Source organism: Muntiacus reevesi, chromosome 3 (assembly GCF_963930625.1).
Source record: "Muntiacus reevesi chromosome 3, mMunRee1.1, whole genome shotgun sequence".
Lineage (NCBI taxonomy): Eukaryota > Metazoa > Chordata > Mammalia > Artiodactyla > Cervidae > Muntiacus > Muntiacus reevesi.
The window spans coordinates 254605642-254630997 of NC_089251.1; the positions used below are offsets into that span (position 1 = coordinate 254605642).

Genomic DNA, 25356 nt, shown 5'->3' on the forward strand with positions numbered 1-25356 from the left:
GCTTTCATCAAGAGGCTTTTTAGTTCCTCTTCACTTTCTGCCGTAAGGGTGGTGTCATCTGCATATCTGAAGTTATTGATATTTCTCCCAGTAGTCTTGATTCCAGCTTGTGCTTCATCCAGCCCAGCATTTCTCATGATGTAGTCTGCATATAAGTTAAATAAGCAGGGTGTCAATATACAGCCTTGACATACTCCTTTTCCTATTTGGAACCAGTCTGTTGTTCCATGTCATAGTCAATAAAGCAGATGTTTTTCTGGAACTCTTTTGCTTTTTGATGATCCAGTGGAGGTTGGAAATTTGATCTCTGGTTCCTCTGCCTTTTCCTCCCAGCTTAAACATCTGGAAGTTCACAGTTCACATACTGTTGAAGCCTAGTTTGGAGAATTTTGAGAATTACTTTGCTAGCATGTGAGATGAGTGCAATTGTGTGGTAGTTTGAACATTCTTTGGTATTGCCTTTCTTTGGGATTGGAATGAAAACTGACCTTTTGGAGTCCTGTGGCCACTGCTGAGTTTTCCAAATTTGCTGGCATATTGAGGGCAGCACTTTCACAGCATCATCTTTTAGGTTTTGATATAGCTCCACTGGAATTCCATCACCTCCACTAGCTTTGTTCATAGTGATGCTTCCTAAAGCCCATTTGTCTTTGCCAGGATGTCTGGCTCTAGGCGAGTGATCACACCATCGTGGTTATCTGGGTGTTAAAGATCTTTTTCGTACAGTTCTTCTGTGTGTTCTTGCCATCTTTTCTTAATATCTTCTGCTTCTGTTAGGTCCAAACCGTTTCTGTCCTTTATTGTGCCCATCTTTACTTGAAACGTTTCCTTGGTATCTTGAATTTTGTTGAGGAGATCTCTAGTCTTTCCCATTCTATTGTTTTCCTCTATTACCTTGCATTGATCACTAAGTATTTTGGCTCAATTTTCTTCAGGGTTGGTTCTACAATCCCCAGATTTATCAATGATAATGATAAATTGTTTTATCATTTATCAAGAATTTGATATTTATATTATATGATATTTGTATATCATATTTTCAAATATTATCAAATAACTACAAATATTATATATATATTATATATGATATTTGATATTTATATTTATCATGATCAAGAATCATGATATTTATCATTTATCAAGAAATATCTTCCCTTTATGCATATTATTAAAAACCTGTTTTTTTCCCCTAAACCCTAATAATCTACCCTTTTCTAATTTTCTGAGTTCTTCTGCATTATAATTACCCTGAACTTAAATATATTTCTACTCATTGCTGATGATTATTCCTTCAGCACAGAGTGACTTTATGAAAACAACACAGAATTTAGAATTAGGATACCTAAGTTTTGGTCCCACTTGTTGCCATTTTTTAACTGTCACCTTGGATACAACATTAATACCTCTTAGCATCTTCTTGCGCCCGTGAATAATAAAATGTTAGCCCGCCTCATGGAGTAGTTATAAGGACAATTGGTCACGGTTTTTTAGATGAGTAATGTGCCATACCAAGGTACAGTCTTGAACAACAGTGATTTGACCTGCACTGGTCCACTTAGATGTGGATTTTTTTCAATAGTAAATTCTATAGTTTAGAACCAACCATTGGTTGGTTGAATCTGTGACTACAGAGAAACCATGTATACAGAGGGCTGACTATAAGTTATACTTGGAGTTTCAACTGCACTGAGAGTCAGTGACCCTAACCCCCTGAACTGTATATTATCGATGTCTTTTTCTTCAGACTATTTCTGCAATAAATCATCAGTGCAGACATTTTGTTCTAATCACCAAAACGAAAGGGCTAGGAATAATGACTAGTTATATTATTAGCAAACATTTTAAAGTTCCGATAGTGGATATTCTATCTCCCTTTGCTGTGCAGGTTCCAACTACAAATCTCCACCCTTATAAATGTTGCATGAAATACACGGGTTCACCTGAGAAGCTCATTGGTATCTGTACTTTTATAAAGCATGTTTTTTGAGTGTTTAAAACTTTTTGCTTATCAGGTCATCAACACCGGCCAAAGCATGGCTCCAAACATTAGTGTGGAAATAATGATACCAAATTCTTTTAGTCCCCGAACTGATAAGCTGTTCAACGTTTTGGATGTCCAGGTAAAAATGGTGTTCCTTCCTTTGCTCTAAGACATATTGCTAAAATGGAGATGTTACCTTACTTCAGTCACACACAGTCTCAGCTGTGAATTCGCCGTGCATTTATTGTGTACACTTTGACTATTGCATTAGAACTGTGTGATTACATTGGAATCTCTACATGTGACGATAACAAAATTATGCTCTATCTTTTGGTAGATCTTCTTTGATTGGATTCTCCATAAAGCTTGAGACTAATGTTGAAAAATCAGTACTTCAGCCTTTTATTATCAAATAACTACTAAGAATATTATGTTGATTCTATCTGAATTATTTTTACCTTCCCAGTTTTAAGACAAGCAATCAGCAAATAAATCCACTCAGTAGATTTCAGAGGTAATCCTTAAAAATCCTACTTGAATTCCAGATTGAGATGGTAGGGCAGGCTGCTCTAACACTTTATTGTATGTCTAAAAGCTAAGGAAATGTGCAGTTTCATGCTAATGTTCAGTTTTCATACTGCCCTAATGTTTTTAAGGTTAAGGCCCTTTGATCAATTTAGGGCTATAACAAGCCTCTAAAATTTTTCTGAGTTTTGTTGCATTTTTTTAACCACAAAGATTTAATCTCTCCCAAATCTGTCAAAAAATATTTTCACCTAATTTTAGAAGTATTTGATACATTTCTGAAAAGGTAAGCTTTGAAAGGTAAGTTTTAAAGCCATGTAGCTGTTGTTCTTTCCAATAATGGGTAAGAGTTCTCTTGCTCTCTGTCTTTATAGACTACTGCTGGAGAATGCCATTTTGAGAATTATCAAAGAAAGTGTGCATCAGACCAGCAAAAAGGCACAATGGAGACCCTTAGAGATATATTCCGATTTCTGTCAAAGACTGATAAGAGGCTCCTGGTAAGTTTTAGTATTTCAGATGTAGTTTTTGCTTTCCAACATACAGGACTGAAACACTTAAAACCAAGGACCAAGAGGTTTGAACTGTCAGTTGAGTTTAGGAGACAAGCCAAGTAAGGTAATGTCCTTGTGTGTGAGGAACAGGCATGACTGGAGAGTTGAGATACACCCAGGGTTAAATATATACTAGACATTAAGTGCCCAATTCATGCCAACCAGACATTTAGGGGGTTGGTCGAGATGTTGTCCTCAGCTGAACCACCTCTGGTTGCATGAAATTTCCACTCTTTTTCATTTTAGTGAATATATGAATGGGGGGGACAAGGAAAGCCTCCAAATGATCCAAGTTTGATCACAGAACATGTAACAAAGCAAATACTCTCATTATGTGTCTTTTTCTATCCCATATTTTCATAAAAATAATGAAACATATGATACAGCTCGAATACTTGTTTTTCTAATTTACTATAAATATTTGTGTTTTCTTTGAAGCAAGATAATCTTTAAGTGCCACTAATGAAAGCATATCCTTAATTCCATGTTTATAGCAAGATAAATTTTTGCACATGCCAGTAATGGGAGCAGATCTTGAATTCCACGTAAAATATTTTAGTCATCTTTTTTAAAATGTTGAAATTTTAACATAGCTCTTTTGTATTCTTTTTAAGTACTGCATGAAAGCTGATCCATATTGCTTAGATATCTCATGCCATTTTGGGAAAATGGACAGTGGAAAAGAAGCCAGTGTTCACATTCAATTGGAAGGTCGGCCATCCATTTTAGAAATGGTAAGTCTATGATACAGTGACAACTTTGTGGATAAGATTTCCAACAGACCTTACAAACACAACCATCTTATACAGGTAGGATGGTAAGTAGGGAGGCATTCAACAAATTAAGAAGGCATGAATGACTGTAAAATCTGGAATGAAATTCTAAAACTGTTCCCATTTATTACTTCAAAATACACTGTCTAAATGACTTGGTTTTAGTAACTAAACAGATAATGTAGGCTACAAAATAGACTATAATTTTGAGATTTTAGAAAGCATGTCCAACTATTTATGAATGTCACTCAAATCAATGTTAACTGCCTTAACATTTCATATATCCTTAAAGTTATTTACATATTATGCTTAAAGACCTACTATTGTATATAGTATACATTTACTAAAAATTAAGACTTCCATAAAATTTAAAACATCAAAATTTAACAAAACACAAACATACAAGAACACAGACACACTTTTAAGGACATGAACTTTGAAGGCTGGAATTAAAAATTAACTAAATACACGTTAGACTTTTTCCTGGAAAGGAGTGTGTATATTTATGAGAAGTACTTTGAGATAAAATTTTCTTATCTGATCAATATGGGTAGTAGATCTTTTTCAGAGTTGTTCAGATTAGATGATCTTTATAAAGCGCTAATAGTACATAGCACATAATAAGCCAAAGGAAATGACAGCTATCATATTCTGTTTAGAGGAGAAGTTGAAATGACCACAAGGTGGTTAAGAGGAAGACGCATCAGACAGGGAAATAGGAGCTATCCATTTTAGTTGGAAGTTATTTAAACTTCTGCGGTCTGCCTTCATACTCTCAAGGTTCATTGTTCTCACCAGTGGGCACCAGTGGCGTTTTGGACCAGATACGTCTTTGTGGTCAGGGGCTGTCCTGTACTTGTAGGATACTTCTCAGAACAGCTGGCCTCTGCCCACTACCTACTACACTGGCACCCCCTCCCCATTCCTGCCAGCCAGAAATGTCTCCAGACATAAATGACCATCCTTCAGGGTACAGGATCATCCCTGTTGAAAAGCACTGCTCCAGATAAAGTACATAATTTATTTTTAGCTCTAAAATTCGACATCTTCTCTCCAAAATGTTAAATAACCTTTACACAGTAGTTTTAACTTTTGCAGGTCACAGACTTCTGTAAGAATTTGATCAAAGAATATATTCTCATCTACCCTAATGAACGCACATATAAAAAAAAAATCTCAATTTTGAATAAAATTTCAAAGGGCCTTAGAGTTTGTGAAGCCCATCCACAGATGTCTAAGCCCTGAATTCTGGGTTATGAAGTCCCTCTCTCTGTTAGATAGTAAAACTGAATTCATCGAGTGATTTTAGTTTTGAATGCTATAAATATTTGTACCAGATTTTTTCATTGTAGCATTTGGTAAACTATCTGTATTTGATCACAGGTAGGATGGTAAGTAAGGAGGCATTCAACAAAACAGATAGTATACCAAATACTATAAGAAAAGCCCAAATATTCCATGGTGTATATGTACCACAGCTTCCTTATCCATTCATCTGCTGATGGGCATCTAGGTTGCTTCCATGTCCTGGCTATTATAAAAAATAAAAAATAAATAAAAAGAAAGAAAAGAAAAGCCCAAATAAAATTAATTTGAGGAAATGTTTATCAAACAAAGAAAGTCTTCCCTAAGGAAAAAATATACTAATAACTATAATAATAATTATATATTATATAATAATTAAATATTAATTAATACAAAGGACATGCCTTTGGAACTAAAGGAAGCATTGCATTGCAATTAAGTACGAGTGGTGAAATAAGTTGGAGAAGATAAATTGTGAAAACTTTCAGTTTCTCATGATCCTTACCTGCTGTATGTTTTCATGAAATAAAACTATGTCTCTTTTCTTTAAACAGGATGAGACTAGAGCACTGAAGTTTGAAATAAGAGCAACAGCTTTTCCGGAGCCAAATCCCAAAGTTATTGAACTAATGAAGGATGAGAATGTTGCACATGTAAGATTACCTTTTTAACTGAAACATAAAGATTATGGGAAAAAAATATTGCCAGGGTGTTTGGTCAGACAGCCAACCACAGAGAGCCTAAAATACTTTACTGGGGAGTGGCATTTTGTACAACTGGCAGGAAGGAATGACAGTTCTTTCAGAAGGTGATTTTGGCAGAATGGACTGGAGGAAGAACCAGACACGGCACATGACACTCCCTGTTTTGGTAAACATTTACCAGTGCTTCCTATGGTTGTGTTAGAACAGCAAGAGAATGGGAAGGAATATTCTAAATACTGCTGGGGAAAGTAGAGGGGCTTCAAAGGAAATAGAGGCAAGTTTTTTAAATGGTGGTTGTTTCTTTTGGTTAATTTATGTAGGTTCTCCTCGAAGGACTACATCATCAAAGACCCAGACGCCATTTCACTATAATGATTATTTCAAGTAGCTTGCTACTTGGACTTATTTTACTTTTCTTCATTTCTTATGTTATGTGGAAGGTAAGCCTTTAATAATTACCAATGTTGAACCACTAAAAATTCCATTGCTGAGTTTTCCCCAAGCCAACTTGTGACTCCCACATTACTAGATTTAAGTATTTCAGTATTTTTAATGTTAACTTTAAATTCCTACGTGGACTGATATTTAATAGTACTGATCATGTTTCTCTTAACTTCAGTACCAGAGTCTTTCTAGAAAATATGCTTTCTTAAAGATAATTGATTTTTCAATGAATATTCAATATTCAGAAGTTTTGAAAGACTTTCTAAAAAAGCATTTAGAAAGTATGCTGAATTTCAGTTTTGGAGCATGTGCATGCAGCACTGAGAAACCCTATAGTAACAACAAAACAAGGCTGTTTAACCCAGTATCTCCCAAACTAATTTTTACTGACTACAATTGTCATTGACTGTTTAGACATTTAATACGTTCATAACTATACAGCAGTGATTATACAATGTTATTTTCAGGCTGGCTTCTTCAAAAGACAGTACAAATCTATCCTACAAGAAGAAAACAGAAGAGACAGTTGGAGTTACATTAACAGTAAAAGTGATAAAGATGATTGAAGACTTCTTTCAGGTTAACAGAACAACTCAGGTTACAATATATTTAAAAAGCATTTTAGACATTGTTTACAAGAAACCATGAACTCTGCTCAGACTTCTTTTATGTACTTCTTTTAATAACGACCATGTGACATATTATGTCTTCATCATTGCTTGGACTTTTCATCTTCATTGTCTTTGGATATATTACAGCATTACCTTTAGAGTTATTTTCTCTCAGAGGATAATATTGCAGCTCTTAAATGAATATAAAAACACTAAAGCATCAACTTATTCAAGAGAAAAATCTCTGGAAGATACCTTGAAAGTGCATCTGAATTAAAACTAAGTGGGGGAAGCAAACAACTCATCTGGAGAAGACTTGGACTTTTCGTTTCATTCCTTTAAAAGAAATACTATTCACCATATGTGTGTGCTTTGGTAAAATTAATTCCACCCAATAGGCAATGACTCATTCCTAATAGCTCTTTGAGAATTGTTTGGAATATGTTCTCTAGAAATATTTAGCAGAATTTTTCAACAAGCTGTCACCAAATTTTCTAATGAATAGAAAAGAATCACTATCATTTTAAAGCAGATATCTTTAAAGACACTGATTTGTAATCTGTTTCCTGTGAGCTTTGATCAGCAACCAGTCTATGAATATTATGGTCTGATAAGCAAACTTCAGACTGAACTTATACAATGGTTTGAGCTTAAAGTGGTGATTCCTGGATAATTATTGTCTATACAGCCATGTATTTTTTTCTTTTTGTACATATATATATATATACATAATAAGTTTCTAAAAGAATATATGTTGATATAGGTATAAATCCAATTAAGTCATTTTGTAACACAATTTTATCAAGGTAAAGGTACTGAAGAGTAAATTTTAAAAATCCATCTTTAGTCAAATTTTTTGTTTATAAAAACAATACTTAGAATTATAATTTATATTCTAAAATAGATTGAATGTTGCACTTTAGCTGATATTTGAAATGTAAATACACTGATAAATGTAAAACATGAAAACTGTACCTCACTAATTTAAAAATCAGAGCCTTCCAAAGATGATATTGGAGACAAATATTTCATACAAATTAGATACTATTTAAGTGTGGACTGTCAAAATTCAACAAATAAATAAATTCTTATTTGGATGTTATTCTTTTCTCCTCAAGTGTAAGTATGAAACCAGTACTATAAGGGCATTCTCTTCTGCATGGAACTAGAAAACAAAATTCACAGATTTAACTGTAAATTGAAAAATGTAGATTTGGCTTGGATAAAAAGACATGAAAATTTCCATGTTTTAGTGATAAGTGAAATATTTTAAGTTTTTTGTTGCTATTATCTTACATACTTTTATAATGAAGTAGTTTCTTTCTGGGTCTAAAATAATTTATCTTTAAATGCCTCTTCATTTGCAAATAGTCATTTTTTGTAATATTTATTCTTGCATATGAACTAAATGCTGATAACTGCAGAACACAACTTCATCTGATTTGTTCCTACATCTAACTTGATATGAAAGTTGTGGCCAAATTTTCAAAATCTGTTATGGGACGTGATAAGTTAGGGGCCAGTCTTTACTGCTATGGAAAAGGATTTCTTCATATGAGGTCCCTGCCAACAGCTGTGTTCCTCAGACTGCTTCATTTCTGTTATCTGCTCACATATTGGTGGCTGGAAATGCACAGCGATCGGTGAAGGCATTTGAGCAGTGAGACCCAGTGAGCATGAAACCTCCTATCTTGGTGTGTAACCAAAAGAAATTAAAATTTTTAAAGTAGTTCTTTCAAGAAAATGTCTAGGCTCGTTGGTAGAAAATCAAATCCAAATTTAGAACTGCTTTCTCAAGGATGATCCCTGAGGAAATTTAAATTTGGTTCTTTCCTACTAGAAATAACAGCATTTCAGGTAGCATTGAGTTTAATGCAAACAACATGCTAGAATTGTCAGATAGCAGGACTTTCAGGAGCAAGAGGAACGCAGCTCCCTACTGGGCCAGATTATGACTCCTTATATATTGTGCATAGTTGGTGTACAATGGACTTCAAACTCCTATAGCTTTGAGTTTTCAACTTTCAGAGACCGTCACAAAATTGGTGCTATAACTTTAATCCATCTTTTTTTGTTTTTGACAAGTAGTCTAAATGTTAGAGATTTTAAGGAAAAAAATAGTATTATTTCTGGTTATATGATTTCCTAAATGTGTAATTTTGAAATATAATCTTGCTGGAATACTTACCTCATCAGGATATCAGAACATTCTTACATGAACTCTGATCTGTTGGCACCAGGCTATTGAAATTTAACATCAGAATTGATGGGCTCAAATCCAGGAAGAAAGAATCCAAATTATTTCACTTTGGAATTAATCAAAGTTAAATATTGATATACCTTGTTTAAATTTCAAATACTGGAGATGTTTATTTTCCATTCCAATAAATACTCTCCAAAAACCAAAATTTCAGTTGTTTTGTATATATTTCATGTCTTATTTTTTTTAAGTCTAGAAGCTAATTTTAGTAACATCAAAAATAGCAATTTTAATTTCTTTTCAAAATAGAGATTTTTCCCTTATTAAAATATCTGATTAATTAAAACATAATATAACCTTTCATATTAAAATTCTAGTTTCCACATTCCTCTTATAAACAACTACATGTTACTTTGGAATCATTCATTTCTTCCATGCTTCTTCCATAAAGATTGATAAGTCTTGGGTGTACTCTGTAAAGAATATAATATACATGACTGATTATTTGATTAACCTATCATTCTGTTATTTTTCATACATAACACCTATTGAATGCAGTGCATACTACCAAATTCAAATCTAATGATAACCAACAAACATATATTCATGGCAGAGCTGCCATCTAGAAAAAATGCAGGGCCTGATAAATCAGTAGCACTAATTCCTGAAAAGTCCAGTAAATTGTGCCTGTAGAAAGCTCACATCTAGCTGGCTACTCAGGAAGCCCTGCACACTTCCATTCACAGAGTCATAATACTTATGGAAAATGAGTTTACCTGTTTATAACCATTTGCTCTTGCTAATAAATAATATGTAAAATTGTTCTTATGTAAAGTATGCTTTGGAAAGATGATAAAAGCAAACTGCTGAACACAAGTATTTGTTGTGGGTAAAAGGAAATTTTAAAAGTGGTTACAATTTTAAATTATAACCATCTGCCATTCAAATGACTTCATGAAGTATAAGATCTTAATCTATTTTTAGAAATTCAAAGTGGAATTTTAAGACATACATTATCTGTATAGTTTATGAAGAATGGTAATTTGGAATGCCAACATAGAGACTCATAACCAAAGAAAATGGTTGTACATAACAATTGGTGAATAAATACAAGGTTATACTTTTTATTACAATTGTACATGTGTCTTTTTATGCGTTCCTGATTTACCATCTAGACAGCTGCCTGCTTCCATGGTATAAATGGAAACTTCCTTCTTGTAACTATTAGTTCTGTGTCTGACAGACATATAAGGTGGTGAATACTTACTTACCTAACATGAACCTCTGATGCAACTTCCATTAAATCACCATCCACGTTCCAAGGGAAACAGTTTCCTGAAGCAGTTTCACATGGTCCATGATCTTCCTCTGGATGGGGTCCACTGCTGTTACTCCTTGGGCGAACTTTTACTTCTTCAACAGTGTAAGTATCAACAAATGGAAAATTGAACTAAAAAAAATTAATGCAAATAACCTTGGTACTTGCTTTATACCTAACTGTAATGCAAATTAGTAAAGTTCACTGTGCTCTCACTTGCAAGTAAACATCAGTGTTCATGTTGATGTTTTTATAGCTTTGAAACTTATCAGTTCCAATTTCTTTGGATGAAGCCTTTTCTGAAGTTTTGCAAGTTCATTTAGATGTAGCAGCTGGCAAACTTATTTTCTTACAAATAGTACATGTCTATGAAACTGTATACAATAATTTCTAATTAAAGAGTAAATATTTAATACTAGTCTATTTTTATAGAGGATTTATATAATCCACTGAATTATTGTCAGCTAGTTTAGCTGATGTAAACAAACTCTAGAATAAGTTTCACATTTGGGATTTCATTACGAGAAGTTTAACTTATGAAGGTGAAAAGAGAAAGTAAGTCTATCCAGTGTTATTTTTGCCAGTGTTTGCCTGCCTCACCCTCAGTTTAAAGATAGACACAAGTTGCAAGATAATTAGGGTTGCTTTCTGACCACTCTTGAATGAGAGGTCAGCTTCATATTTCATTCTTTCTTAGCCATACTACTGAAAGCAATCTATAAACAATGTGATCCCTATCAAATTACATATGGCATTTATCACAGAACTAGAACAAATGACCCTAAAATTTATATGGAACCATCAAAGACTCAGGTTTGCCAAAGCAATCTTGAGGAAAAGGAACAAAGCAGGAGGCCTAACCCTCCAGACTTCAGACAATACTACAAAGCTACAAGAATGAAACTGTGTGGTGGTATTGGCACCAAAAGAGACATATAGATCAATGGAACTGAATAGAGCGCCCAGAAATAAGCCCACACACCTACAGACAGTTAATGTTTGACAAAGGAGGCAGGAATATACAAGAGGGAAAAGTCAGTAATCCACAGAGACAGGCCTCGGGAGAAACCAAACCTATACCCCCTGCGGTATTTGTTAATGGCAGCCCTAGAAAATTAACACAATGACCAAAACACGGGAAATCTGGTGGAGGTCGGCAACAGGTGAGGCTGTAACACAGGGAAAGGCTAGAATACTAGGGGCCACGTGTTCCTCAATGAGATCGTTCAATGTCATCCTGATGACCATAGGATTGAAGAATTAGAAAAGGGGTATATCGTATCTGTACTTTAGAAAAATCTGTCTAGAAAGAAGTGTGGAAGACCAGAGAAAAGAAAGACCAGGAGGAGGCTGTTGTAAGCAAGAAGGGATTAAGTGGTGGTCTGGTTGTAAGAAACGAGGGAGAGGGGTCCAGGGTAACCCCAGGATGGGCAGAGAGTGGTGCCGTTGCCCTGTGTAGGCAAACGGAACACCATCAGGGGAGAGGGCAGTAAGGTAAACAGTGGATGTGCTCGATTCAAGATGCCCGTGAGTTCTGTAACCTCAGCACACAGAAAGGCACAGTGACCCTGCAGATCAGAAGGGAGGAGAGAACGCTTGGTAGTGAGCAAAGTTCAGATGGTGGTTCAAGCAATGGAAGGCAATGAGGTCACCCAGGAAAAGGTATCATGAAAAGATCAAGTTACAAATAAATCCCTGGGGAAGCACCTGCTCTTAAGGGTTTTAAACTTCCTACCAAAAATGAGGGTCAAAGTGAATGAGGAATTGTATGGACAGAGAATGGTCAGCTACAGGATGGAGTTGAAAGAACTTGAGTAATTTTTACCTTCTATCTATTTTACATGGAGATGGGAAAGGCAAGATGTGTTGCCTACAAATGATGGTCTTCAAAACGCTCTACAACTGTTTGCATACATGAACATTCAGTTCAACCTGGTGAAGGTGGTTCATAGACCTAGACTGTTGCTTTCTTTGGGCTGAAGTGCTGCACTTCCCTTCCTGGATACCAGAACTGCTACTAGACAGTAGATAATAGCATTTTATATTTATCTTGTCTTTGTAATCTTACATAATTTATATAAATTTACATTTTTGAACATATAAGCATGAAGAGACTTACATTTTTGAACATATCAGCATGAAAAGACTACATACACGTGTATATGTATATATGTACATCTACAATTTTTTAACAAATGAAAGCAGTCACCTTGAGAATCAATCACATTATTCCTACTATATATCATTAAGCAAAACATTTTAGAATTTCTTTGCAAAACATTACAGGACAATAGCATGGACTTGAATTTTTGGAAAGAGCTTAGCTAATCAGTTAAATCTAATGAAACACACACACAGAGGCAATAGTTTCTTGTATCACAAGCAAGATATGACTGGTCAAGTACATAAGAAAAAATGTTATATTTTGCATCATATGGTCTCCTTTTGAAAAAGTTACTTTCCTACAGATACAGAATTATATTTATTACTATTTTCATATTTTTATAGTAAGCATCTATTACTTTTAAAGTCAGAAGAAAGCTACTTTCATATCGAAAAAAAGGATTAAAGAAAAGTTACCTAAGACATTTGCCCATTAGCCATTCCAAAAGAGAACTTCCATAAGTAGTTTGTGCAATCATGCATCCCTAAAATAAATACCAGCTTCTCAAGGAAAGTATCTTAAGGTTTTTACTCCTTTAAATTCTCAGAACTATTTAATAGAAAAGTTTATACCAAGGTAATGACATTCATTATCTCTTGGAATATAGAATTTTGAGTGCTTTTTATATTGCTATTTTGCTTCTATTTTCTGATTTAGAAAAAAAGCAATGGAAATGTATTGCTTTGGGATTAAGAAAAATAATAAAGTTGCAAACAAAATTAGCAACATTTGAAAAGGAATACATTCCTTTAAAAATCAATAAATCACTATTTCCCAAAATACACCCATAAAGTCATTAGTCAGTCTCACAACTTACATTATATCTGCTTTTGTATACTCTGTCTCATTAGAGATTTATATTGAAGGAAAATAGGACTATATCTAATTGTTATAACTTCCTAAACATTTCATTCAGTTGGTTGCTCAACACACACTGATCAAATAATGTAGTAGGCAGAAGAGAACCAAAACTTCATGAGACCAGCCCGAGAAAGTTTAAAATTATAAAGAAGCAAAAATGGGAGCCTTGCAGTGACTATCTATGTAAGTAAGATTTAGTGCTGGTCACCGGCTGAATTTATTCTCCTCCTTCCACCTGTTCTCCCCCAACTACATCCAGGCACAATTTTATACCCATAAAAAGGTGTGAGACTGTATGGGTTTATATGCCTACTATGTACTTCAAGATTCATAATTTCAGAAATTCACATATTTATGGATCAGTTTCCTAATAACTGACTCAAAGTACCTGCCAAGAGAATATGGCTTATAATAGTTATTACTTCTCTTTAAAATGAATATCTTAAATGGAAATATAATAATTTTCCCTATCTTTACAAATACCACACACATCTAAGTTTAGAACAAAATAAATAACATCTATATAAAAGTGGTGTATTCTAAAGTATATTTTTGAAAATTTATTTCAATCAATGTAAGTAGGCAGATCTTGAACAAATGAAAGGAAAATCCAAAGGTCATACTTTAGAGGGAGTCTGATATCATAAAATCAAGAAGATTAAAAATCTTAGGTTTCACTTCTCTTCATTCTGAAGAACAGCTGAGTATAATTTTTATCCTTAATTTACTCCACATTTCAATATAACATTTTCTATTTTCTTTCTGCACACACACACATAAAATATATATAACCACCAACCCACAACTCAAAAAAGGCCAATCTGTATTAACACTGGTGGATACTTTTCAAAATTTGAAGAAAGTGCAAACTGAAAAAAAAAAGGATTAATGTATTCGGAAGAAAATAAAGCCTTACAAGGCAGGACTTGATGTCAATTCTGACAGCATCTCACGCCCCATGATTAATTGCTTTGCACATAAGTAATCCAAATGCTTTACTATACCTGGTTTTTAATACTCGCATATCTTTTCAGGTGTTTTATAAATTCTGGTCGAGAAGTGTTTCGTGCAGTTATAAGAGCCATGCTTCCATTATTTAATCTGAAATTAAATATTTGTATTTGACATCAAAACGTTTATTAAGAGATTACATCAGAAATTACTCTGTATCATTCTTTCTAACAAATAATCTTTACTAGAAGTTGTAGGCAAGTCAGGTAAATGACATTCTATTTACCTAAAATTCTTAAACCATATTTTGCTGCATTCTTCTTAAAATGAAACAGCCTTTCAGAGTAGTTTTATTAGACAACCAATTTCCTTCTCACCAAGCACTGACATTAAGGGCTTTGAATTGAATTGAATTGAATCATCATGCATCCTATTCACATATCAAGACATAATTTGAAATGTACTTACTTAGGGAATGTAAAACCATGTGTTTTTTTTTTTTTTTAAAGATGTGTTGCAAAATAGTTAATCAGTACAAATGGTGTAACAACTAGTTCAACAGTTTAAAAAATCTAACATTTGATTTAAACATTTATTTAAGGGCAGGCCTAAGTGACAGGAAACCAGATAAATCAAAGAGACCCTTGGATGGATGAACTGGATGAACAAACACTACCATACATGTTCAGTTAAATGACTGCACATTTTAATCTTGCATAACTGTTTGATTCAATATAAGAGGCTGCAAATTTAGAGGTGTGATTTAGTGCCAAAAAGCCACTCACAGATGCATCTAGTTTTAGAAGGCAGTTTGCAGAAATATGTGCAAATGACTCCTAGGCTCAATTTCAGTGCAAATATAAAGTTATTCCAAGAATAACAACAACGACATAAAAAAGAGCTCTTTAAATCTTAGGGAACCTCAGGTTAGAGCTGTAAAGGACCCTGGAGATTATCCAGTCATTCACTCAATTTATGTAGAATGAAAAGAAGTACCCAAGTTTAAGTGATTGGTTCAAAGACAGAAAAACAAAAATGATCCCTGGAACCAGAGCCCTTCATTCAGGGCCCAGCATTCTTTTTACCCACCATGTCACCTCTTTCCAACTGGAAATAAATATTCAACGATACCAAAACACGAGTGTTTCATGTATTCTTGATTTTAATTCTTTAGTTTTCATGTGTCTATCTTTCAATACTTATTAGTAGTTGAAACACATGCTATGTGCCTAGCACTCTTCTCAATATTTCCATATATTACTGCATTTAATCTTAGCAAAATTCGAATACAAAAAAATTAGTTCCTATCAGCAACTTGCACTGATGTATCTTAAAGTAAATTATACTTTCTTGTGAAAAAGCTGAAAGTTGAAACCCCTTTGTCATTTCCCTGAATCATTCAGAAGATAAATTTTGAGTATTTCGGTCAGCCAAGGCTCCTACATAAAGGCCCTTGCAAAAATGGCATGTTTGACTACAATCCACAGAAGACATCTCTAACCAGTCACCCTTCTCTGAAAAAGTCATCAAGGCTGACCGAACCTGGAGAGTAAGCCGTGGACTTTCAGGCCAGCTGGAGAATATCTGGAGCAGCTGGAAGGAGGCATGAACCTACTGCTTCCAGTGAGTGAGACTACCTCCCCAAAGGTCCTTGAGCAGATGTGCGCGTGGAGATGGTGCAGGGTCAGAGCAGCACCGTGTCACGGCCTGGATGGCACAGCTCGGCTCAGCCGGCCAGGACCTCACTTCTCACGGGGACGCTTCCTTCGGGAGGCGTACAGCTACCTAAGGTTTCTGACGGCAGTGGGAGGAGACAATCAGGCTCAATTTCTAAACCATACAAGTGTCAAAGTACTCCTTGCAAGCTTCAGCACTAGAGATAATCAGGGCCCTGACATCTGGTTTTTAAATAGTTTCTCTTCTTTTCTAACTTTCCCTGTTTCTCACCTTTCTATCACTAGTCAAGGAAAACATTCTAAAGCATCCCTTTGCCAATTGTTAATCCTTCAGGTTAAATATTTTGCAGGGAAGTTGAAACTAATCATTAAAATGATGTTATGAATTGCCAAAGTACATACATAAGTCATTCTTTTATTCCACTTTAGGGAAAAATTTAGATGTGATGATGTTACACAACATTCATCACCCTTTCATCTACGCTCTATAGGAATATAAGAGAAATATTTTCAGACCAATGATGGACAACTACATGAAAAGGATGTACAAGAGATGGATTAACTATCACTTGTGGATAAAATGATATATAAAATGTCTCATGAAAATGTGGGCAGTATATTCAGATGCATCACTATTCATACTAAATACAACTAAAATATTTCCTTTGACTAAAAATATCATACATACACACATACATGCCATTCTTGCTAAGGATGTTTACATTTGCACTAAAATTGAAAATTTTAGTATCAGAATTAAACATAATGTTCTCAATGACTGGTAAATAACATAAATAAAATAGCAAAGTGGGCATAAATAACACAATAAGATCATGTCAATAAAACCCAAAGAATATTATTTTAGCTTCAGTGATATTAAAAAATCAGAGTAATTATTTTTGCAGTATAACAGCTGTTCTCAGCCTACTCTTATGACAAATGCCTTAGAATCTCTAATACTATACAATCAAAGATGACTTCCTCTTGATCATATTCTAGATAGTCAAGAGTTAGCTGGCTATTCTGACAGATAAATATGGTTTATAGAAAATTATCAACAATTCAATAAAAACACTCACTAACCTGGTATTAGGTGCCAAGCCTCTAGGTGCCACAGAACACTGGCATGGAATTGCCATAATGCTGACATTCAAGAACTGGCCCTGGATCATTTGCCACTGATCATTACAATCTAAAGGTAATGGAAAGGATCAGTTATTTTCCCTCACCAGAGCAAAATGTCAATAGAGTCTGGCTCAGTTCTCAGGGAGGTAATTTCAGACTCACCAGATTTAGGATATCCTTGTGCCCTCCTAAAAGAAAAAAAAAGAGACAAAAACACATCACACACAAAAAATGGCATCTATTAAACATGAGATGGTTGTAGAACTCAGCATTATAACTATTAGATAGTAAGTAAAAATATGTGAACAATTCCATTACTGCATTATTTGATTCACTGATTTATTAGTAACAATGATTTTCTTTTTTTTTTTTTTTTAAAGACTACAGCACTTCCTTTGTGTGACTCCGAAAAATGTTTTTAGTATGCACTAGAAATGCTCATGGGGGTAGAGACTGTGGATTTTGTTTGCTTGTTCATTGACTCATTGTGTCCAAAGTGTCTGGCATAGAGAAGATAATCAATAAATAACTGCTGAATGGAAAGATGGATGGATAAATGGATGGGTAGATGGAGGGGTAGAGTGAACAGTTGCTTCTGAAGGCAAATGCCAAGCTACATGGTCTAATAGTATCTGTAGCACTCCATGATTCTATATTCTTCACTAATATGATAGAATAACAACCAAATATCCCAAGTCTAATACACTGTTTATATCAAACTATTTTATGCTTTAAAAATAGATAAAGATTCCTGTATTACTTTGAGTGAAGCTTTTAACTTACCTTTCTTCTAAATCCTGAGAGCTGTTAAATGGTAAAAATGATATTTCACATTCTTCCGGCCTACAACATAATGAAATCTGTTTTCAGCAGTCATTGACTCTGGGATATGAAATTTGGGGTTTAAGAAAAAAAAAAAGACTTACTTTAGTTTTGCCAGTGCCTTCATGATAGCAAAATCCATCCGCTGCTTAGGGGACATCCATCGATGATTTTCTGCCACAGCCAAAGCTCTCCCACCAAAGCCAAACATGGCTGAGAACCCAAAGCGAAGAAACTTGCCAGTGGTGCTGAAGGTACAGACATCGACTGGTTGTATATGCCCTTGAATGTTATGCCGAATTTTAGTGTCAGGAAATACAGTCAAAATGGCAAACATAGAAGAGCATATTTATTTACTCATGAAAGAAGAAAGTGTCAGGTTACTTTATACTGTAAAAAATATGCTGCTTTCTCTTGCACTCTTTTTGCCTACAACAACTGCAACTGCCATTTATAGCTTTTTTAGGTACTAAGGGAAGAAAAAGAAGGCAGTAAATTTTGCAGTTTACTGCTATTTTAAACAAAACCTTGCTAAGGAAGTAAAGTTGAAGTATATGCGCAAAGTAAACTCAGATTTAACAGATTTGCATATATTAGTGCTTATATACTTTATATCAGTTGAGACAGTAAAAGGTCTAGTGGAAGGACACAGGCTGGAAATTTTTTTCTTGTGCTTTTTTTTTTTTCTTTTAATAACCAGTCCCAGACTTTTGACAGTCAAACAACAGTTCCTGATATTGTGCATGGATTTTCTTGACCTGGTTATAAAGTCGGGATCTTGAATATCATTGTATTTTTCCTATCCAGATTACAGTAAAACTACATTTTCTACTCTTTATAGCACCTGTATTGTGAAAAAACATCAGTCAAAGTAGTGAAACTTTGACTAACTAACTTTTGGTTTTTATTCAAACATTTTTCTGCTTTGAGAGATAAAGACGCTGTCTTGGCAAGTCTGGAGGAAATAAAAATAATCTTCCTTAGAAAACATGAACTTCTTTGGAAGAATTCTTACCCATTATAATGTGCAAAGTTGCAGTTACCACATGAGAAACTCCATGGAGAGAATGTGCCAATACATTAGTAGATCCTGCCAAATCAAATGTAAAATGTGGATGATCAGCGTAGCAAACATTTTATGTGGTTTTTTTAATTTTTCTTTCTTAATGTGGTATGTTACATTGATTTATTTGGTATGATGAACCATCATTGTGAACCTGGGATGAATCCCACTTGGACATGGTATATGATCTTTTTTATGTGTTGTTGAGTTACATTTGCTAACATTTTGTGGGGAATTTTTACATCTAAATTCAAAGATAATGGCCTGTAATCTTGTTTAAGGGGTGTCATTGTCTGGTTTTGGTATGAGGGTGATGGTGACTTCATAGAATGTCTTTAAGAGTGTTCCTTCCTTTTCAATTTTTTGGAGAGTCTGAGAAGAATTGGTATAAGTTATCCTTGAATGTCTGGTAGAATTTGCCTATGAAGCCATCTGGTCCCAGACTTTTGTTTGTAGGAAGTTGTTTTTTTTCTAATTGCAGATTCTATTTCACTTCTAATTATCAGTCTGTCCAAATTATCTATTTCTTGCAAATATTTTAAACTAACTATTTGCTCTTACTTTATAGAGATGTCACTATGTAACATTTAAATGAAAAATTACATGGAAGTTTGTAAGTTTTTGTTCACATCATAGATGCACACTGGATGGCTACTGAATTATTAATCTTTAAATAACTTAAAAATTAGAAAACAATTTATAGTATCTACTTGCTTACAGCTTCTTCCATTGTGAATGTATATTTTCTACCTGAAAGAGTGTTAGCTATACCAAAATCTGCCCCATTCAACTTTAATAAACAGGCTTCTAACTTCTTTACCAAAAAGAGCACCAACAGTAGAAGGATGGCTCTGGAAAGCAGAGACAAACACATAAACACACAAAAAAAGCCAAATAATAACTAAGAAAAAATATAAAATCACTGTAAACTACAAGAGATAGGCTTTAAATTCTTTCTAAAGCCCTTTGTGTAGGCTTCAGCAGTACATGAACTGAGAAATTCCAAATGTACAAGCTGGATTTAGAAAAGGCAGAGGAACCAGAGATCAAATTGCCAATATCTGTTGGATCACAGAAAAAACAAGGACATTCCAAAAAACAACACCTACTTCTGCTTCATTGACTATATTAAAGCCTTTGACTGTGTGGAAAACAATAAACTGTGGAAAATTCTGAAAGAGATGGAAATACCAGACCACCTTATCTGTCTCTTGAAAAACCTGTATGAAGGCCAAGAAGTCACAGTTAGAACTGGACATGGAACGATAAACTGGTTCAAAAAATTGGGAAAGGAGTACATCAAGGCTGTATATTGTCACTGTGCTTATTTAACTTCTATGCAGAGTACATCATGTGAAATGCTGGGCTGGATGAAGCACACGCTGGAATCAAGATTGCTGGAGAAAATATCAACAACCTCAGATACATAGATGATACCACTCAATGGCATAAAGCAATGAGGAAGTAAAAAGCCCCTTAATGAGAATAAAAGAGGAGACTAAAAAAGCTGTCTTAAAATTCAGACTTCCAAAAACTAAGATCATGGCATCTGGTCCCATCATATCATGGCAGATAGATAGATAAAAAGTGGAAATAGTGACAAATTTTATTTTCTTAACAGTCAAAAATCACTGCAGATGGTGACTGCAGCCATGAAATTAAACCATGCTTACTCCTTGGAAGAAAAGCTATGATAAACCTAGGCAGTGTATTAAAAAGCAGAGAGATCACTTTGTAGACAAAAATCAGTATGGTTAAAGCTATGGTTTTTCCAGTTAGTCATGCATGGATGTGAGAGTTGGATCATAAAGAAGGCTGAGGGCCAAAGAATTGACACGTTTGTGACTGGAGAAGATTCTTGAGAGTCCCTTGAACAGCAAGGAGATCAAACCAGTCCATCCTAAAGGAAATCAGCCCTGAATAATCATTGGAAGGACTGCTGCTGAAGCTTCAATACTTTGACCACCTGATGCAAAAAGCCAACTCATTGGAAAAGACCCTGATGCTGGGAAAGATTGAGGGCAAGAGAAGAAAGGGGCGACAGAGGATGAGATGGTTGGATGGCATCACCAACTCAATGGACATGAGTTTGAACAAACTCTGGGAGGTAGTGAAGCAAACTCTGGGAGATGATGAAGGACAGGGAAGCCTGGAGTGCTGCAGTTTGTGGGGTTGCAAAGAGTCAGACCTGACTTAGCAACTGAAAAACAACAAAGCTCTTAACCAAGTTGGGGGTTGCTTCTATTATCTAAGATATTGTAACATAGATGAAGAAAACATTTCTTTCCATAGTATCTGCCACAGTATGAGAATCTGTATTGAGATACAGATTTCTCTATATCACTGGGATAATTTAAGATCCACATGAATTTTTCCCACCAGCCTACACAGAAAAAGAACTCTCTCAGGTCACACCCCAGTAATACTTGTGTGTCTGAGATCTTGGGGTAAATGTCTGCTTTCAAAGAGGAAAGTACAAGCTAGTCCATTCCCAGAGAGTAAGAAGGATTTAAAATTAGGAAGTTATAATTTTTCTTGATTTAAGTCCAGTAACTGACAAGAGCTCTGCTAGCATGAATGTATTGTGCACTATAGCTATCAGGCTTCCCCGGAGGCTCAGACAGTAAAGAATCCACTTGCAATGCGGGAGACCTGGGTTCGATCCCTGGGTCGGGAAGATCCCCTGGAGGAGGGCATGGCAACCCACTCCAGTACTCTTGCCTGGAGAATCCCCATGGACAGAGGAGCCTGGCGGACTACAGTCCACCAGGTCAGAAAGAGTTGGACACGACCAAGTCACGACCAAGTGACTAAGTGCGCACACATTACAGCTATTGAGACAAACACTAGTCCCCTGGCCCTGGTAATCTGGAACTTTCTTGTGCGGTCACATGTAATCCCTTTGTCACTTTGGGATATATGCTTGGGTTCTCAGTTGAAGAAGCTGAGACAGTGCAGCCATTATCAAACAATGCAATAATAATCATGAGGTGCCTACCTAAACATTTAGATTTTCAGACCTCTAATGATACCCATGCAAAGAAATGTCCACCTTGACCAACTGGTAAACTGGTTTTAACTGATTCATCAGAAGGTAGTTTTGTTCTGACCCTTGTTACTCAAAATACCTCCCATAATCCAACAGCAATGGCCACATCTCCATGTTTATTACAATGCTGATTGTGAGGGCCCACTCCATGCCTAACAAGTCATAGTCTGCATTTTATAAGATCTTCAGGTTATGTATAATATATGGAGAGGCCCTTCTCCAGAATTTATGGTTCAAGGATCACCTGCATCAACATTACTGCTGCTGCTGCTGCATCGCTTCAGTCGTGCCCGACTCTGTGCGACCCCATAGGCGGCAGCCCCGGGATTCTCCAGGCAAGAATACTAGAGATTGTTAAAAAGGGAAATTTCTAGGTTCCACCTACAACCTATGGAAAGGGAGTAGCTAGGAGTGGGGCCCAGATGTTCATGTCTCAGCAAGTTTTCCAGGTGACTTGTATGTACTCTAAGGTCTGAGAAAAGTGGTCCAGAAATCTGTTCCTCAGTGGATCTTTATCAGCTGTCAATCACCTAGGCCTTTCCAATTATCCTTTGACCCTCTATAGGCTGCCTTTGGCCATCTAATTGCTAATTAATCTGGACTAGGTGGAGCAGGGTTGGGGCGGGGGAGCAAAACCAAATCAATCTATTTTACTTTTCAATCAGATTTATGTTGAAGGTTTTGGAGGAGGCTACATAATTAGAGTGAGATATTTAAGATTATCAGTGGATTACAGTACTCCATGAAACACACTTCCTCCATTACCATGGTTAATTAGGAGCAGGCCATAAAAGCATTCCTCTAGAAAGACTATTTAAAAACATAATGTAATGTTGTCATGTGCAGTAGAGAATGACACATATCATGACTCAAGAAAAATAAAGACCATTTATTCCCTTGAGTTTGAAGTATGTTAAGTATGCCCAAGCACAAATCCTCTTAGAAAGATAGAGATTGCTTTTTATTTCTATGTCTGCTCCAGCTTTGCAGCTTTGCCACGTCCCTTTAATTCCGTTGAACCTGGCAGAGATTACAAATATGACCAGAAGTCAGGAAATCATTTTAGTCATCTCCTACTCTGCTTAATCTGTACCTAAATCCTGAAGAACTTTTTTTTTAACACTCTGAATTTAAGAGGAAAGTTCATGAAGAAAGTAGATGTAAAATTATAAAACTGTAGATTGCTTCATATTTTTGTTTGAATAATCTAAAAGAGTACCATTTCCTGAAACAAAATGTGATCCATTCAAAAAGATATCTACATGCCAAAAGAACATGCTGCTCACATAAATAAAAACTATGTAATTTTAGCATTCTCACAAAAGCTATAAATGTTCTGCCTCAAGGTAAACATTTTAATTAGCCTGAAAAGTTGTTTTTCTTAACACTACCAGCGACTTTACTCACTGCCACCTCCCCAAATCTGCTAAAATGTGCCACATCCCGCGAGTAAGGACAGAAGCAGCAGATCATGTAACACATGACTGATGGAAGAACCAGGCAGAAACTACAGAGGCAAAAAGAAAAAAAAAAAAAAATTGTCCTTGGAAGTGCAAGCACTTCTGCAGAACAATTAACTTAATTAACCAGACATCATGAATATTCATAAAGCCATTAATGTCTCCCACATCCAAACAGATAAATGTGATGTAATGACTTCCTAGTCAAGCATATCTAAAATTCTCATGAAAACTGCACCTACACTTCGGTTCTTTGCCTAAAATATCATAGAAATTAACAGTCCCTTGGCAATATTTTATTCTCCTTAAATTAATTGGAATGCATGAATTTATTTATGAATTCCATAGGAATACCATATATTCAGTATCAGTATCAGTCATCAGTATGTGGATTGAACCTTGTTTTACATCAACTGGATTGCTTTTTTATTTTTATGTCCTCTTTGGCTTTTTTCTCTATCCTCCCCCTCATCCCTTTAATCGGAATCTCTGTGTATAGTTCCTTAGCACCAGTTGCCATAGCAACAAACACCACTGCTAATGGCCAGCAGTTCAAATGCAGGCTTCTCCACATCTGATCCATCTGAGTCTGACCATAATTCAGCGGTTTAGTCTGTTGGCTCAGTGGAGTAATTTACTAAACACTCTCCCTCTGGGTGTCTCTCTCCAGGAGGCAAATGGCTTCAAAGGCAGACTGTCTTCTGCATTCAGCTTAGAAACTTCCTGCCTAGCTCTTGCTCCCAGTCTCTACAAAGCCGGGACCAGACATAGAGTCCTCATATTAATTACATCCTGCACATGATTTCCTCCTATTAGATGCAATCCATAAGCTGAAACGACTACACAACCACTAAAGTTTTGGCAACAAGCTGTATCTTCTAAACAAAAAGTATTCAAATGCCATTTCTATCAATACATATCCACTGTAATCTGGATTATGCTCTCAAAATCAGAGATATGCTTAAAAAGTATGATCATAATAAAACTCAATGCTATTCCTCTATAAAATCTGAGTTGCATATTAAAAAGGAAGCATAACCACAATTGTTTCTAGCTCGCTATTCACTTGATGTCAAATGCATACCTGTGGGGACACCCATCCTTCCACTTTTGATGCACAGCAGTGAATGAGTGACCTCAAGGTGTAAGTACTACAGAAAAGAAACAGTGAGCTAAGCATATCCACTCTGCCTGAAGGAAAAGGTTGGGAAAGTTCCACCATTATAGACATACTCCTACAATGACATGGAAGGGTCAAAGTGTGGTTCCAATGCATCTTTTTGAGTTGATGCATTTTGTTATTGTCTCCCTAAAGGGTTTATTTTCACAGATTTTTCTTAACAGGTTTTATAATCATGAGGACATACCCCTGTATCCCTCTCCTTTTAAATTATTGTTTTTATGAAGGACTTATTACTCTAAAAGAGCATTGGTATGTCTCGTGTTCTTTGTCGATTGATAATACACAAAATGTACTAAAATCCATACTAAATGACTCTGGTTATTGAATGGATAGAAAGTTGATTTCTTTTTCAACCATGTGCATTGTTTTCTACTTTCATAGGAAACAATACAATTGACCCTTGAACAGCATGGTTTGGAGGGAGTGGATTCACTTAGACGTGGATATTTTTCAGTTGTGGATACTATGCCAAGTTGTGCTAAGTTGCTTCAGCTGTGCCTGACTCTCTGCGACCTTATGGACGATAGCCTGCCAGGTGCCTCTGTTCATGGGATTCTCCAGGCAAGAATACTGGAGTGAGTTGCTCT

The 25356-nt window shown here is 35.5% G+C and overlaps 2 protein-coding genes across 5 annotated transcripts in view; one reads left to right on the forward strand and one right to left on the reverse strand.

Annotated features, from left to right (window-relative positions):
• The window catches only part of ITGA4 (integrin subunit alpha 4), an 88118-nt gene extending 78711 nt beyond the window's left edge, over window positions 1-9407 (forward strand). For 2 of the 3 annotated variants that reach the window (XM_065931874.1, XM_065931873.1), the window contains exons 22-27: window positions 2013-2120; window positions 2881-3006; window positions 3675-3794; window positions 5693-5791; window positions 6163-6282; window positions 6754-9396. In XM_065931874.1, coding sequence (XP_065787946.1) covers window positions 2013-2120; window positions 2881-3006; window positions 3675-3794; window positions 5693-5791; window positions 6163-6282; window positions 6754-6852 — 672 coding nt within the window. In that variant the 3' untranslated portion in view covers window positions 6853-9396. Of the gene's footprint in view, window positions 1-2012; window positions 2121-2880; window positions 3007-3674; window positions 3795-5692; window positions 5792-6162; window positions 6283-6753 lie in introns of all 3 variants that reach the window. The other variant, XM_065931872.1, reaches the window with a different exon arrangement.
• A 30-nt stretch (window positions 9408-9437) lies between these two features.
• The window catches only part of CERKL (ceramide kinase like), a 128836-nt gene continuing 112917 nt past the window's right edge, over window positions 9438-25356 (reverse strand). For both annotated transcript variants that reach the window (XM_065931875.1, XM_065931876.1), the window contains 8 exons: window positions 19030-19104; window positions 18119-18296; window positions 17976-18035; window positions 17355-17380; window positions 17151-17259; window positions 14445-14541; window positions 10369-10547; window positions 9438-9570 (listed from right to left, as the gene is read on the reverse strand). In XM_065931875.1, the coding sequence (XP_065787947.1) occupies window positions 9489-9570; window positions 10369-10547; window positions 14445-14541; window positions 17151-17259; window positions 17355-17380; window positions 17976-18035; window positions 18119-18296; window positions 19030-19104 (806 nt within the window). In that variant the 3' untranslated portion in view covers window positions 9438-9488. The remainder of the gene's footprint in view (window positions 9571-10368; window positions 10548-14444; window positions 14542-17150; window positions 17260-17354; window positions 17381-17975; window positions 18036-18118; window positions 18297-19029; window positions 19105-25356) is intronic.